A 16,087-nucleotide genomic window follows, 5' to 3' on the forward strand; every position below is an offset into this window, starting at 1 on the left:
AAACTTTTCTTGAAAACTCACTGGATGTAACTCGATGAAATTTGGTTCAAAGAACAAGTTCTATACTATATTAGACGGTATACATAATTTCGTAAGCACCGAGTGGGAAAGGTTAGAGGGGAAAATCAGCCGCTATCTGAGTGCAAACCGACTTATTTCAAGGACCGCGAAAAATGCCAAACAAATGACCTGAGCATGCTCATCAAGTACTCCCGGGGAGCTAGATTGGAAAATATTAAAAAAGCCCGAGAAAATTATTAATTTTCATGTTTCAAAAGAAAAAGTGGACAAATTCATGTCATTTCGACACAGACATAGAGATAGAGACATATGTCTCTGTGTCTATGGTTCGACAATATCATAGACATAGAGACATGGACTGAGCAATGTCAGCATGAAAATGTCTTTTTCATAGAAAGAGAGAAATGATCGTCGGGCATTTACCTGTCTCTTTTTTGTTCACATAGAGGTGAGTGTGGACCAATCAAAATTCTAGAAAAAGACAACTGCATGCCCGACGTGCATTTCTCTCTGTCACTTTTTTTGACCGTATTTCATGCATAGATATAAAGGGAAGGCACAGTCCATGTCTATATGTCTATGGACAATACTAACACAAGTGAGGTTAGAACGGATCTCTAACAGGGTTGGGTAGTACCGATTCAACTCATCGAAAGCCTAAAGTAGTGTTTTTGGCCTCGGTATTATTTTATTATTCATGATGGTTTTTTTTAAGAGGAATCGGCCTTAAAGTTCAAATCGACATGTCAAAAGTATGACTGGCACATGATTACATTTTCTTCCTTATTTTATATATCTCAATATGTAGATTGTATTTACAATACTGTCTACCTGAAACTACTTAAAATGCGTAAAGTTCAAACTTATAGCAATTTCATCGCATCACTCTATGAAGCAACAGATTTTTTTGGTGCAGTTGTGAGAACAGCTCTGATGGATGGCACAATAGACCTTAAGGTCGCAGTGAACTGTAACCCCCTCACCAAACTATATCTAAGTATACCTAACAGATTTTTTGTATCCACAAAAAAGTTAAATTTTTGAAAGCCTTGCCTTTTTCTAAGGATGAATTTAAGATTCCTTCCATTATGTGTAATCGCTTTTTGGAGTCGATGACAGTCCACATGCGAAAAAATTCTTCCAGTACTTGGATCTAATTGGCCCATATTGAGACATGAAAATACGTATGGAATAAAAAATTTGGAGACAGACATTCTTGAAAATGTTAAGGTTAGACTCGTGAAACTCGAAATTTTATTTATTTTACATCAGTTTTACTGCATGAGATTTTTGTTACGGTATATTACAGTTAATTCGGATTAAACCATAGATTAATTCAAAAATTCATTTAATCTATGCAAGTGACGAACGTGAAACCTGGGGTTCAAACCTCACCCGGAGAATCAATTTATTTTCTTTCAATTTAAATTTGAAATAGTGGACTTTGAACTATTTCTAGCGCTTCGGAATATAAATCTGTGTAACAAGCGTAAAATAATGAAAGAAGTTACTATAAAAATGGCCTAATAAACATTTTGGTTTTTAATTTCGGAATCAAGCACTAAAAATATTTTAAAGATTCCATAATGCTGACTATGATTTGGTTACGAACACTATGGAGTATCCACTTATAAAGTGATACCCAACTTCTGGAATCTAGTGATATTAATGTGGTAATAGTAATACTGAAAATAACGAATAATTGTTATCGGAAAAATTTCATCTTTCAAATATTTGCGATACTCAAAAATTTTGACGTGTCATGAATTTTCCGAATCTGTCACTTCTCCGTTTATTTTCACGATATAGAAATACTTGACGAAAATGGAGGTAACCCCCAATTCATTTGATTTTCCGACAAAATTAAAGAAACCGCTTATTATTCGAACAAAAACTCCAATCCCTTTCTTAGCTGGCAAAACGCTGCTCTCCTGTTCCATATAAAACATTGGAAAATCACTGTTCGATGCGTTGGTGGGGCGCCGCCGGTTCCCATTGGTCGGCACGGCCGTTCCCATGGATACGCTCTACGTTTTCCCAACCGGCAAAAACAAAATGTGATGTGTATTCGGATTTGGCACAGCTGAAATATGGAATTCCCTATACCTTCCTACGCTGTTAATGAACGATTTATTAATTTTCTTCGCCGGGTCTATTTTATTCGGAAATTCGATTGTAGCATGTCGAAAGGTCAGAAATGAAAATGCTTTCGTTTCAGTTTTCGGGAGAAATCATTAATTTTGTCTTATCCTGAACGTGCGAGAGGTTGCGGTCGTGGCAATTGTCTTGTGTTCAACATAAGTACGCAATAAATAATCGATTATCCTGAAATTTCAACCCTTAATTCTTAATGATAGAAGAAAAGCAAGCTGTTGTTTTCGAAAAAAAGCAGAAAAATGTTTGAATCAGAGGAATTTCACACAAAATTAGAACACCTTAGGACAAGCTATGCCTTTTTATTGATGATAAACCTCACTCAAAGTAATTCAAAGATAATAGTGTTTTTGTCTATTTAAAATTGTGAGAAAGGACCATTCAAAATCGGAAATGAAATAAAAAAAAATTACGAGGAAGGCTCGAACTTTTCCTCCCTAGTTTTCATATAAATATTACATTTCAGGACATTCAGAATACGAGGAACAATATAGGTCAAGACTTTTCTATGAAAAATTCGGAATAAATAAAATTTTTCGAAATTTTTATCCCATTGCTTTCGGCTTCAATCGATCAATTGAAGAGTCCTTTGACAACTTCCACCCTAAATTCCATGACCTTCTTCAAATCTTTCCAAAAATGAACTTAATATCGAAACCAAAAAATCATAAAAATTCTGAAATTTTATTTTGAACAAATTGTCTCGTAGACTATTCGAGTATAAAGGTTTAAAATTGAGTACCTAATAAAAAGTTAATCATTTTCTGAAATTTCAAATGTTGTTACGGCTTCAATTTTTAGTTAATCAGTTTGGAAAAAAATTAACGTTCTACAAAAATTTTAGAATATACAAGACCAAAACGCAAACTGAAGAAATTTAAATTAGAGATTCTGAATCAAATATCAGTCAAATTGAAATCATATTTTCATCCCTTTTTCCAAACCTCAATTGGTTTTTGAGGACGCCAAAACTTCCTGAAAATTCCCTATTCGGAAAATACCGACAATTATCGTACGAAACGGCAACGTCGCAATTTCAGTTCGAACCAATACTCCAACAACGAGTGCTTTATGTTTCCCGTACCAGCAATTTTGAGCTCTGACGTTTCAACGAAACTTCCTCTACTCTCATTAAAAAGGAATAATATAGACATTCCGCCACAAGTTGGTAATTCCCCATCATTTAAAAGCGGTTTAATAGATTCTGTCGAATGTAAATTTTTAGTCAGTTCACATAGGTAAACATTTCTCAAATTGCTCTATTGAATCTTGTATCTTCTTCTGTTATGTCCTTCGTTTTTGTTTTCTTTTTTATTTTGATAATTGGGCATTATATTTTAATCATAACATTTTCATTTGTGATGTCTTGGGAAATATTGATATCTTGTAGTTATTTATTATCCTGAGGATTATTATTATTTATTTAGTGAAAATGTGGGTTCCACTTGTAAACTCAATACTTTCAAAATCTACGGAAATTATAAATTAATTATGATAAGAACTATTACAGACTCTGAAAAAAATTATTGGCTCTTTTGATTTATTTCAGTTTTTCATCAAGTTTTTTTCAACTCGCAGTGTTTTTCGGAATTATTACAAAATATTTCATTAAATTTTTTCGCTCGAAAGTTCATGCAGCTTCTTGAATCTTATTATTTATGTGTTTTCTAAAATTTGTATGTATTTTCTACAATTTTTGTGATTATTCATTGTTGTGGTTAGGTGCCTTATTGAATGAATGAAACATGTACTCAGATTGAAAAAATTTGACGTGACGTGTTTCTCGACCTACATTCCCCATTAAAAACATGAGGAAAAGCTATATGGATCGCTTGTGGATGAAGTAAAGAAAACTGAACCAGCATCCGTTCTATGAACATGACTAATCTCACCTAATCTCTACATTTTATTTATATAATTTTTTCGATCTTCTTCTCATTTTGATATCCATACGTCTTGGATATAATGAACTTGAATGTTGTCGGTTTGATGGAGAATTTAAAATTTTGTTTACTGAAGTAATCAATTCAGAATAGGCGAAAGAATGAGATCTTCATTATTGTTTCATTATGTATTAGATAGAACTTGAGAAATAAAAAATTAATATAGGTACTGAAATATGGTAACAAGGACTTTTCATAAAAACTCATTCAAAATACTTAGCATGAATAAACATGAACTATATCCGTTCGTATTCCACATTAAAACTCAGTTAGGTTGAGTATGTTCTATATTTTTGTTTCTCACAATCTATCATTTATAATTATTAATAATACATTCTAATCTGAAATCGCCGGAAGAAAGCTCTTTGGTTGCTGAACTTTTCTGTCTCTTCATGATATTAATTTATAGAAATACTCCGCTTTCGTCAATATCTTATTGATACGTTTCAGTTTAATATTTGACTATGAAATCTTGGAGATAAACATTCAAATATTCTCAAGTGTTACCATATATCAACAAATAGGAGATATGAAAAAAAGTGTCGAAGGAAAGCATCGTATTGTATTTCATTCGAATTTGAATCCAAAATCAATCTCAAATTTCCACGTCCTCCTTGTATTCCGAATAGCGAGCACAGTCTGACAACGTTGTATCGTTTCATTCCTAACTGAGCGTCGCCTGTACGTCGCCCTTCAGTATCGGGGAGAGGGAGCGTAGAAGAGCGAACTGGAAGGCAGGCAGGCAGTCGGTCCCTCCGTTTCGTTCGAGAGCCCCCATCTGCCCGGGGCCTTCAACCCCTACCTCGGGTTTTGAAGGGGCCCCGTACGGCAGTGGCGTAGGCGATACGAAATAACGTCGACAAGGCATAAATTGAGTGAGGGGTTTTGGGCGAGCGCCACTTCCAACATGACGATCAATTTGACAGTTCTGACTGCACTTTCTATGATTACTATGTTGCCACTGAAGATTTTGGGAAATTTAGGGAATTTGATGTTGGAAACTTTCAATCTGTATGGAATGTTTGCGAGCTTTTTATTCAATAGATACCATACGAGTAAATATCTGGTTGGTGTTTTATTATTATCGAATGCTACAAAGTCCTATTAAAATTCGAGCTTAACATAGGTAACCGAAAAAAATGCAGTTTTGAATTGAAATATAATTTCTCGTTAGTAACTAATAATTGACGAATTTTCTGTCTTCTGTATGTAAGGTATAATCGCGAATTTTTTTTGCAGAAACTAATGAAAATGAAGAAAAAGACGCAGGTATCCTGCAATCTTCGACTCAATATCTACAAACTCCCCATGGTAATATGAAAACTTTGAAATGAATGATTTGGGGGTTGAAAAATTGTTTCATAAAAAATCTATTAAATGTAAAATATGGGATTTCAAGAGCCAAATATTTCAGATTTGTACTCTCACACTGAATAATAATACAGTACAATCGCCATACTGTGAACACTCGCTCGTTCGAACGGCTCAATAGCGTGAACAACATTGTTTCTGCCAAAAAAGTGCAAACTAAGATCTCACAACTTTTTCAACCATTGTGAATCGTCGATTAAAATGTGTTTTAGTTTTATAAGATAATAAATCTGTATAGCAATATGTTGTGGAGTTTGTATTTCAGTGACCTCCGGTAACATGAACAACCTCTATTTTGTGAACAACCCTGGTTTTATTCTGTTCACGTTATCGCGATTGTACTGTACTAATTTAACTTCATTTATGGAGGAATTATAAAGATATCTCTTTGCGCCTTTATAAGTTGCCCGTTCCACGAAAAATAACCATCCGATTGGAATTAGAGCAAAAAATTCATTTTTCCTTTCCGCTCTTGATTTACTGTTATACAAAAAACAGCCTCTTCAAAAACGATATGGGTGAAATTCGAGAATTTTGATTTAAAATGGGGGTAACCTGCGGATTTGTTGGTATGTTTGATTGCTTTATAAACTGAAAATTGGGAAATGGCAGTTGAAACCAAAAACTTCTTTTTGGATAAATTTTTTAAATTGCACAGCTTATTTTGCCTTATTGAAAATTTCTTCTTCCAAAAGCAATATGATTTACGAAACAGTGGGACTGATATTTTTTTACAGGAAATTTTTCTAAAATATTGGTCTTTCAAAACATCGCGTGCTACAAGAGGTACGTAAAACTATGTATTCTGAAAACTATAATTTCGTTTACTTGATACGAAATCGGGAATTCATTGGGGACTTGCAAATAGTGTGGTAAATAGGTTTCTGTTTTCCTCATTTTTCAAGATATGGAACTCACTAGAGCATTCGGTAGCTTGGATCTGAAATATCTATTTTCAATTTTCGAATTTGCTCGCCCTACTCATTTCAAAAGAAAGAAAACACAGCGCCTAACACAACATATATAAATCAATGGTGCCATAAAAAAATTTCGTGTTGTGATCAGAAGAATCATGAGAAATTGTTTATAATTTTTCTCCTATGAAATATCATCAGGAAAATATAATTTTTGTATCCACAAAACTGAATGATAACGAAGGCATTTTTATAATTTTATTATTCTCTACTCAAATCTTTCTATTGGACATTTCGAAGAATTCATCAAATAATTTTAATTAATTTATAATTTTATCTATTAAATGGTCTATATGCTTTACACCGCGAGAGTTTTCCATCCTTCCCTCTAGAGAATGGAAAATTCCGTTGACTCATTGCCGGAACTATCCTGCAACTACGCCCCTGCTTCGGCCATAATCCAGCCGCTTGCTCAGCAGACTCTACGCTATGCCGGTTTGCTCTTCTGGGAACTGAATCCAGGCAGGGCTTGGAGGGAAGAAGATAGAGAGAGGTTTTTCCTCCGACAAAAACGACCCCATTCTAAATTTGACTCGCCATTATCAAATTACTGCTCTCGGGGTTTCTCCCAGCTTCTCTCTCTTCATTCCCGTTCTTCCGTTGGTTTTGCTCTTTTCCGATATTCGAAATAAATCTCTCTTATCATACTATCTTTTGTTTCTTTCACTTGTAATTTACTGATAACAGTTGCGAGTGGAATCTCCGTTTGAAAGATGAGAGGAATTTGCGGAAATGACCCGGTTTTTCGGTGTTATGCAGCAGGATCAACAGGTCTTCATTTTTAGGGATGAATGAGTGGATGTTATACGCTAATTTTTATGAGCTATTTGTTAGCGCGAACGATCTTGTCGGACAAGTGCGGTTTTGTGGGTCAAATTATAGAAAAATTCAATTTAGGATATTTAAGTCGTTTTATCCCGATTCAGGACGTGGAAATTTCGGTTCCTCACCCATCTATAAATAAATTTTGAACTGATTAATTATTTTCAAGTCCTTTCAACTATTATCCCACATTTTCCACTAAACACAGATTGTGCGAGTGAGAAATAAATGTGTTTTCTGATATCTTCTTCGGTTAAAAACAATATAATCCCTGAAGACGGCTGGCGAGTGCTTGCCGAAACTTTGGATTAAATAAACGAAAATATGGTATCCAATAAATATCATTAAGTGATTTTTTACACGAAAGCCATCGTATTTTCGAACAACAATTTTTCAAGGAGAAATATAAACGTCCAATTAATGTCAATTTTGAACTGGTCACAACAACGTTTTATATTCAGTATCCCACAAATTGAAGGAAATTGAATATAAATCCGTTAATAAATGAAATAAAATAATGTGAACAAAATAAATAAAATTATTTTAAATGCGAGCACAATATCGAGGGTCAACCTTAGAAACGACCTTATGAAAGCATACGTTGGGTCGCTTATTGCTTGTCAGACATTGTGTTTCCACATAAGTGCATTTCTTACTAGAATCTCTAGGTTGGGTTCGAGAACACAATTTCTTATTTTTGAGGGAAAAAACATTTAATTTTAATATGGTAAAATCCATTTGAATCGCTTTTTAATAAAATATATTATGTGAATCGTTTTTTAAATAAAAATTTTCTTGACTATTAGTTACAGGGTCTTTATAAGTGGTTGTTACATCGCAGTATATTCTGAATTATTCTTTGTCGACGCTTTTCGTCGAAGGATCTAGAAACAATTATTGTTACAGTCATTCTAATTATTGTATCCTCAATTCTTATTGATATTTCGTACATCTTCTATTTCCAAAGCCTTCAAAAGGATTTAAATCGGCAAAAGACCCTGTATAATGAAGGTGATCACATAAACATAGGAGGAAATAGAATTTTTATGCGGGAAGGACAGTAGGGCAGCCCTAAAGGAGGCTAGAAGTGACCGTTTTGAAGTAAATATAGGTTGGGAATAGTTTTAAATTTATTGTTTTTTTTTTTTAATAGCGAAATGAAGGAAATTGCCCTTTCATGCACGTTACTTGAACTTGAAAGAATATCTGAAAACTACTATAAAGAAAACCAACTAGAGGAACATAATCATATTAAGAATATTAGCAAGAAATGGCTAAAAACAACGAAAAGGCGCTCCAGAAGAGCTGTTTTTACCAGTATTTCCTCTTTTGACTTCTCTTATTCCTTTTATTTCCCCCTCTTTTTCTTCGCCTTTTTCCGTCGTTTTTTTCTTCGACTTCCTTCTGAGAGGGGGGCATATCGTTTTTTTTTTTGTTGCTTGAAATTCACAAAGTCTCAGAGTGTAAACTGTGAACATTTTGTCAGTGGTCATATTTTTTCCAAATAGTTAATTATTGAAAATCAAATCATGGTAGGTAGGTACTTAATCAAATAAAATGACACGATCTTAGCCTTTTCCCTACTTTTAACGATTTCGAACAAAGTAGAGCTTGGTGAAAATTACTATTGCCGGTAGATTTCTTTAAAAAACTTAAATCCCATAGTTTGACTATTGTCATTTCTACTTCCATTTACTCATGAATTCATTTTTTTTTGGATAGGAGTAAAACAAAAAAAAGATTGAAAAGAATCGATCCCCACTTGTTCTTGGCATATGTTGAGAATAAAACCATCAAATTTGGTTCAAAAACAGTGTGCTAAGGCTCCTTCTAACTTGTGGTTCCATTCGACCAATTTTGAATGTTGAAAGTTAATTTTTTTCACTCTTTATTGCCTAAATTTTCACAGTAAATTTCGAGAATGATCCACATAATATCCATTCAAATTTTCAAATACCTTCCATCCATTCAGAATAATATTCTGGGCTTACCGCGAATATTCAGCAAATCAAGTATCTATAAAATCTATAAAATTCAAAACATAAGTTTTCCAAGAAGTGGACAAATAAAATTCATGTTCGGTACAAAAACAAATTTATTCACTTTGCAACAGTCTTCCTTCATTTAAGAGATATCCTTTCGTTTACAAGAAAAATTACCTCATAATAATGAAAACAGAAACGTTACAAAAGGAACCGAACAATTCTTATCAGTACTAAGTATAGAAATTAACGAAGGGTCCTATCCCATATTTAAATATTCATTTATAGGGGTGAATGACCCCCATAAAACTTCCTGTATTGTACCTTCTGTACGCAGTAATAGTTTCAAGAAATAATCGAAAACCTTTTCGATTTTGAAGTCAAAAAGTCATTACCGATACTTGGAAGGGTCTCAGGTAATCCCTTCGCCCTAATGGGCAGGTAGACCCCGTAGTACTGATATAAGAGCTGCTCTCCTGGTATCTCCCAGTACCTTCTGAGACTCTTCCACCTGTTGGACGTTTTCCGGAAAAATTTTCGTAAACCGAGCTCCGCTGTACGTCAAGTTCGAAACTCCTGCTGTATAGGTGTAGTAAAGTGCGATCGTAGCCTTATTTTCGAAGTCGTATACGTGTGATAGTTCGTACGGGCGACGGAGCAGCAACCTTGGGCGATTTCTTGCAACCAGCAACGAAGCCAGCGGCCTTCCGATAGAACCGGACTGGCCTGTGATTGTGATCCTCGAGACGAGAACTGCGACAAAGAATAATTAGTGAGTAGAAAGCGCTTTTATAGAGGCAAACACCAACTCTACGTTGTATCGGACAAGTTATTCATGCTGTGCGTTCACTTCCAGCACCGCTAATATTTCGGCGATTTTTTTTGATGTATTATCAATCGTTAATCCCTGCATGGGTCGAATAGTCTCGCAAATGGAATTGTCGAATTGAAAAAAATTTTGGTTAGGTTTTCATTGGGAAATGCGATATTTTGACGTTTTCCTTCGATTTTATTTTCACATTCAATCCCCCTAAGATGGAATAAATTATAAATTCTAAGATTTTTCGTAATTCAATTTATGAGAATCGGAAATTTCTAAATTTTTTTGTTGTCATAACATAATAGCATTGCCAAATTGTAGCTTTGACAGTTGGTAAAAAAATGTCAATAGAAAAGTAGAAGATAGCACTAGAATGACAAATAAACTCAATCAGAATGGAGAACCTGAATTTAAGGAAATTTTCCATCGTGTTTGACTTTCCGGAAAACTCGATTTTGTTGGTTAGAGAACAAATCAATATTCCATTGACTCATTTTTCATCTATTCGTACTACGTTTAATAATAATATTGGGATTAATGCCAGAATTTTATACATATTTTCGAATTGCCTATGTTAAACATTTCCTATCGGCAAATTATACACTCTGTGGGATGAAAAAAAGTTTAATTATGTTTTGAAAATATTGCCGGTGAGATTTTGATCGGAAAGTTAGGTGCATGTTCATTATTTGACAATAATATTTTCACTAGTTGTGCACGGAATATTGGCAACAAAAATAAATAACGAGCCTTCAAACAAAAATCATCGTCAAGTAGACTATGCGATTTTGAATTTAGATTTTCTGTGCCCGAAAATGGAGCTCGGCTCCTACTTACTGTACCACTTCGAAGTTTTATTTCGGGTTTAATAATACGGAAGGCCAAGTTTGCGTTTTTGCGAGAATCTGCTGGAATTTTTTCGGAATTTCACTTATAACGAAAATATCGCCACTTTTAAACACAGTTGCATTCAGGCAAAAGTACACAATTTTTCGAAATTCACAGATATTTTTTAGTTTTGAATGTCAAATTACTCGAAAAAAAATTCTACGAGAAAATATGAAGAATACTTTTATTTTCCAAAATGATCAGTTAGCCTTCTTTGAATTTCTGGATATTTTTATGGTATGAAATGGAGGAACTGGATGATGTGGATGGAATTTTGTGTCCGGACAAGATTCATCACATAATTGGAAAACGGTATTCCGAAAGTTATTCCATTCGATAAAATCGTTCGTGAGAAATAATTATTTCTGAAATTAATTTTTTTATGGATTTTATGGAATAGGAAAAAATGGTAAAGGAAAGAAGTGTTTCTTTCAACCTCACGAATCTTCTGTTATAATATATATGTACAAGTTAAACACTCACGTTGTATATTTTCCACTTGAGAATAACGTGGTTTACAAATCTAGAATTCCATAGTATACTTGACGAATATGAGAGAGAATTTTGAGATTCGACCGAATAAATATTAATGCAGGAATTTTTTAATGAATATCCTATTTTTTCTGAACAACTGCAACTTTGAAAACTTGCAACTTGTTTTTTTTTCAAGTTGTACTTCAATTTCGTACATCAAGCACTCCTTTGATGTACTGTGTCTTGGCCGAACGCCATCCAACCGTTGGAAACCGTTCTGATAGATTTGGAAACGTCTCTATTCACATATTTTTGGCGTTGGAACTTCGTTGTGGATGAAGGAAAAAATAACCACTTATATTGGCACAACCAAAGCCGTTTATAGAGACTACTTAAGATCGCTGTGGTACAACTAAAATGTTGGAAATAGCTCCCATAATATTCCTTTACAACTTCTGTCGATTTGACGTTTATGCAATTTTGATCTACTTACCAAAAAAATTTCTAAACTCTTATTTATATTACCTAGTACGTTACTTCAAAAAGGAATCATTTCATTTCTCAAAGTTCCATTTAGAATATGGCAATCCAGTGTAAAGTTGTATAATCGATATTAATTAATTAGTTATTTAATTTTCCCTTTTTTTCCAGAACTGTGCCATGATGGGTCTGCAAGCTACGCCAGGAAAAAGAAAGTTAGAAGCGGCCACTGCTCCAGCAGAGTCTTCTCCTCCTAAAGTTGGTAGATGGGAAGCCGAAGATTGCATAGCGAGGCTACAAGCGGTAGCTGCTGACACTTGGCGAACTCCTACGCCATCTTTGACAGCCACTCTGCTATCCTCTGATGAATTCGACGACGATGACTTCGAGGACGAGCTGTCCGACGAAGACAGGAACGTTTCCGTTCCAGAAGCAGCGAGGTACACCCAACTCACCACCCCGTACCAACAGCAGAGATACCAACAGGCTGACTACTGGCAGTACTACCAACCTCCCCAACAAACGATACGTTGCGACGAAAACGGTAAATCGTACTTAGAACTCGGTGCCTCGCCCTCGGTTAGGACACGGTGTTGTGACGGTAGAGCAAGGTGGTGCCATGTACCTTGTTATAGACAAAGAAGACTGGCTGTATTGAATTTGTCCATGTGTAAGTTGGCTAGGTATCGACAGTGTTCCGATCCTTCTTTGAGACGTTCTGTGCTTATTTGTAATACGCTGCGAAGGTTAGAGCGAGAAATGGAATCTGAACCCGTAGAGCCAAGTAGTTATACGCAAACAAATTATGCTGAAATGAACACTTCCAATAGACTCAATCCTGTGGTGCCGGAGCCTTCCAACTATGAACAGAGCCTAAGAGACATGGCGTGCTCGTCTGGGAGGGCAACGCCTTTTCCCATAAATACCCCTGACACAGACTCTGGCTTAGGTGATGACGAAATGACGAAACCAATCAATTGGAGTTCTGTTCTCAGTTACTCGTCACAGACGGATCTTGAATCACTCAATAACAATGAGCTGTATGCCGAACTGGGCCTAACTACAGAAACAAACGAGTGGAAAGACCCTAATCTCCAGCAAAGAAATGAAAACGAATGGGATGGCTTTATGCATGTACTAGTTGGTGGTACGTAACAGACGCCACCATCACCTTGTACTCTCCTCAGGTTGTGATCACTTAGTAAATAATTTGGTGCATAATGGAATTGTGCAGCTACTGTTTGCAATTTTTATTTTTATATTAAATATATTTTATTACTTAAAAAGAACCCAGCCATTTTTTTAAAAGATCGCAATCAGATCATGAATCATCTAGTGACATCTTTTGATTGTTTTCTTCAAATCTTTTACTTAAATCAATGACCATCCCTATGTTACTTCAAAACAATGATCTCGTATGCTCAATTGTCTGATGCTCAAGAGTATGAGTTATTTTAAGTGCTGATATCATGTTTATGCAACTGGCAGGCTTAGGGCATTCCTCTGTAATTAATTATTTGTAAATATGTGTAAATAAGAGAAAGTTTTCTAATGAATAGAGTAAGCTTATATTTATGTACATACATATAAATAAATATATATTATATATATAACAACTTATAAATTTATATATAATATATATACATATATTCACAATGTACAGAAACAGAAGTTCATCCACAATTTTGCTCTATCAGGGTATTCATTTGAAGCAATAATCATTATGTTAATTTCTTGTCTGTTAGTTTTCTTATTTCGACAGAAACCAATGAAATTGTTGGACTGAATTGCAATACTACTCTGTGGGTATATGTATAAATATAAAAATAAATAAATTTATCAATCATATGAAATGCAATATGGTTCCATAACAAACGAAGACTTCCCAACTGAAAGTGTTTCATCTACATTCAATAACCAAAACTTGTGATAATACCTACCGATAATCGCAATATTCTCAACTTGTGAACAGAACATGAAATAAATCTGAATAAAATCATACTAGTTACCACATTCATAAAACTTGAAAATGTTGTGTTTATTTTTTGAATAATTTTATCTTCACCAAAAATGAAAGTTTCAACCATTAATATTTTCTTTTAATGTAAAGATATCGTCTAATTTTATTATGTCTTCAAAACCAAACTTCGAGCAGAAATGAGAATTTTTTTCATATCAAAATTTTGTCTGATCTGTTAAATGGTGTTTAACTGATGAGATGAAATATAAAATGGTTATGGAACTTTATCACTAACTGGTGTTCTATCGATTTTCTTTCTGCTTGAATTTTGATTTTTCATTTTGTCATTTTCAACAGAAAAAATTCAAGAACCACAGGTCTACTGAATTTCAGTTGGGAAGTTTATATCTAGTCGACATTGAAAGTTGTCTTCTTAGAGGTGAATGAGCAAATATTCACTTCTGAAAAATTGAACTGAACATTGAATTACTAGTTCAAACCGTCCCGAACAATTTTTAGTTGATAGCTTCAGTGTGAATTTTTTTTGTGTATATGCTGTTCTAAAATATACTTGGTTAATTCTACTCTTTCCTATAAATTGTATAAATTAATGTTCCTTCCATTCAAATAGTAATGATTCCTCACCATGAGATTTCAGAATCAAAGAGCAGAACTGTTTTCAGTTCTTATATTTGCAAATACTTGGTTCAGCCATGTCATCTCCATTATATTTCTAGCTGTGTTCAGTACACTTGAGAACAGTTCAGAACTGGATATAGCAAGCTTATTTATGGACCTCTGGCGTGAATCTGCTTTGTCCAGTTTGAGTTCGGTTCTGAACTACACCGCGAGTACAGCTTTTATTTGGTTTCCCACTTTGGAGAGTAATAACGAGTGTTCAATAAAATTCGTTGCCAAGTAGGTCGTGGAATTTTTAATGTTGGCGCTATGCGCTTGTACCTTACACTATATTAAATTAAAACATTTTCTGGACACTTTCAGATGTCATCAATCTTCAAATTTCAGGTCCTACTTGACGAATTTTTGGGACGCTCGCTACATATTGCCAATTACTCAACTATTCATATAGAGCAGTCGTACTGAAGTTACTCAATAATACCCTAATCAGAACACTATTAAGTTGGAATTTCATTTAAATCTACTGAATGTACATTACCAAGTATATTTTTGAATTGTACTTGCCATGAACACAACTGGATGATCAAATTTAATTTTTTTTTAACTTCTGCAACAAAAATACAAAATGTGGGCACAATCAATGAAATTTAAATCTGTTTAGCAGTGGTACTTCAATACTGAAATCAATATATATTGACAGTATACAATATAATTTTAAATGTCGAATACTAAAGGTCCCTGAAAATCTCACCTTCCTGAATGACATTCTGTGTTTTTATTCTAAAAGAAGTGCACTAAAATCTCAACTATTTTGCTATTGAGTAAATGGAATAAAGAATGTAAAAGTTAAAATACTTGAATTTTTCATGTTATTTTCTTGAATATTGTTTCCCAATGAAGAAATTACAACGATAATCATAAAGAAAAATGAAATATGTGCGAAAAATTCAGAGTGTTATATTCAATAAAGTACTTGTACTTCATTTAACATCGATGATACATCACGTCAATAATGATTAAATCTACATTGTGTGCAAGTATTATGTGATATGTAATATGTTAGCGTTAAAAATAAATTCGTATAAATATTACCTCACTTATTGTTTTATATTTTTGTTGTAATATAATAATGAGAAATATCAAGTCTTTGATTGAAGGGATTTGAACTTGGAAAAATGTTTGGTTGTTTGGGGATATAAATTCCTCGATATGGAATAGTTTACTAATTTATTTTTCCATCTTGAACTTTCAAGGATTACACGAGTCGATTAGTCAGTGGTTGAAACTGGTGAATTCCCGCTAGCAGTCCATAAAAAATGAAATAGTAGTAGTATTTACAAGAATTCGAATTGTCGACCACCGAAATGATAAAAAAAAATGTAGAAGACGAAAGATATTAGATTTTCAAGACAACCTTCATCATCAGATCTTATCTATCCGTTCTTCTAGATCTGGAAGATATTAGAACTGGGAAGCCGTATAGCTTTTATATAAATTAATACTATTTCACATGGAAAATTTGAATATTTGTTTCACAAATAAGATCTTGGTGGCGACAT

At 34.0% G+C, this 16,087-nt stretch overlaps 1 protein-coding gene across 4 annotated transcripts in view; it reads left to right on the top strand.

Annotated features, from left to right (window-relative positions):
• LOC123307633 overlaps nucleotides 1-15,667 on the top strand; it is a 35,620-nt gene extending 19,953 nt beyond the window's left edge. For 2 of the 4 annotated variants that reach the window (XM_044890020.1, XM_044890021.1), the window contains one exon: nucleotides 12,101-15,667. In XM_044890020.1, the coding sequence (XP_044745955.1) occupies nucleotides 12,101-13,084 (984 nt within the window). In that variant the 3' untranslated portion in view covers nucleotides 13,085-15,667. Of the gene's footprint in view, nucleotides 1-5,357; nucleotides 5,430-9,420; nucleotides 10,040-12,100 lie in introns of those variants that run through there. The other 2 variants (XM_044890019.1, XM_044890022.1) reach the window with 2 other exon arrangements.
• The last annotated feature ends 420 nt before the right edge of the window (nucleotides 15,668-16,087 follow it).

The sequence above is a fragment of the Coccinella septempunctata genome, chromosome 2, assembly GCF_907165205.1.
Source record: "Coccinella septempunctata chromosome 2, icCocSept1.1, whole genome shotgun sequence".
NCBI classification, from domain to species: Eukaryota; Metazoa; Arthropoda; class Insecta; order Coleoptera; family Coccinellidae; genus Coccinella; species Coccinella septempunctata.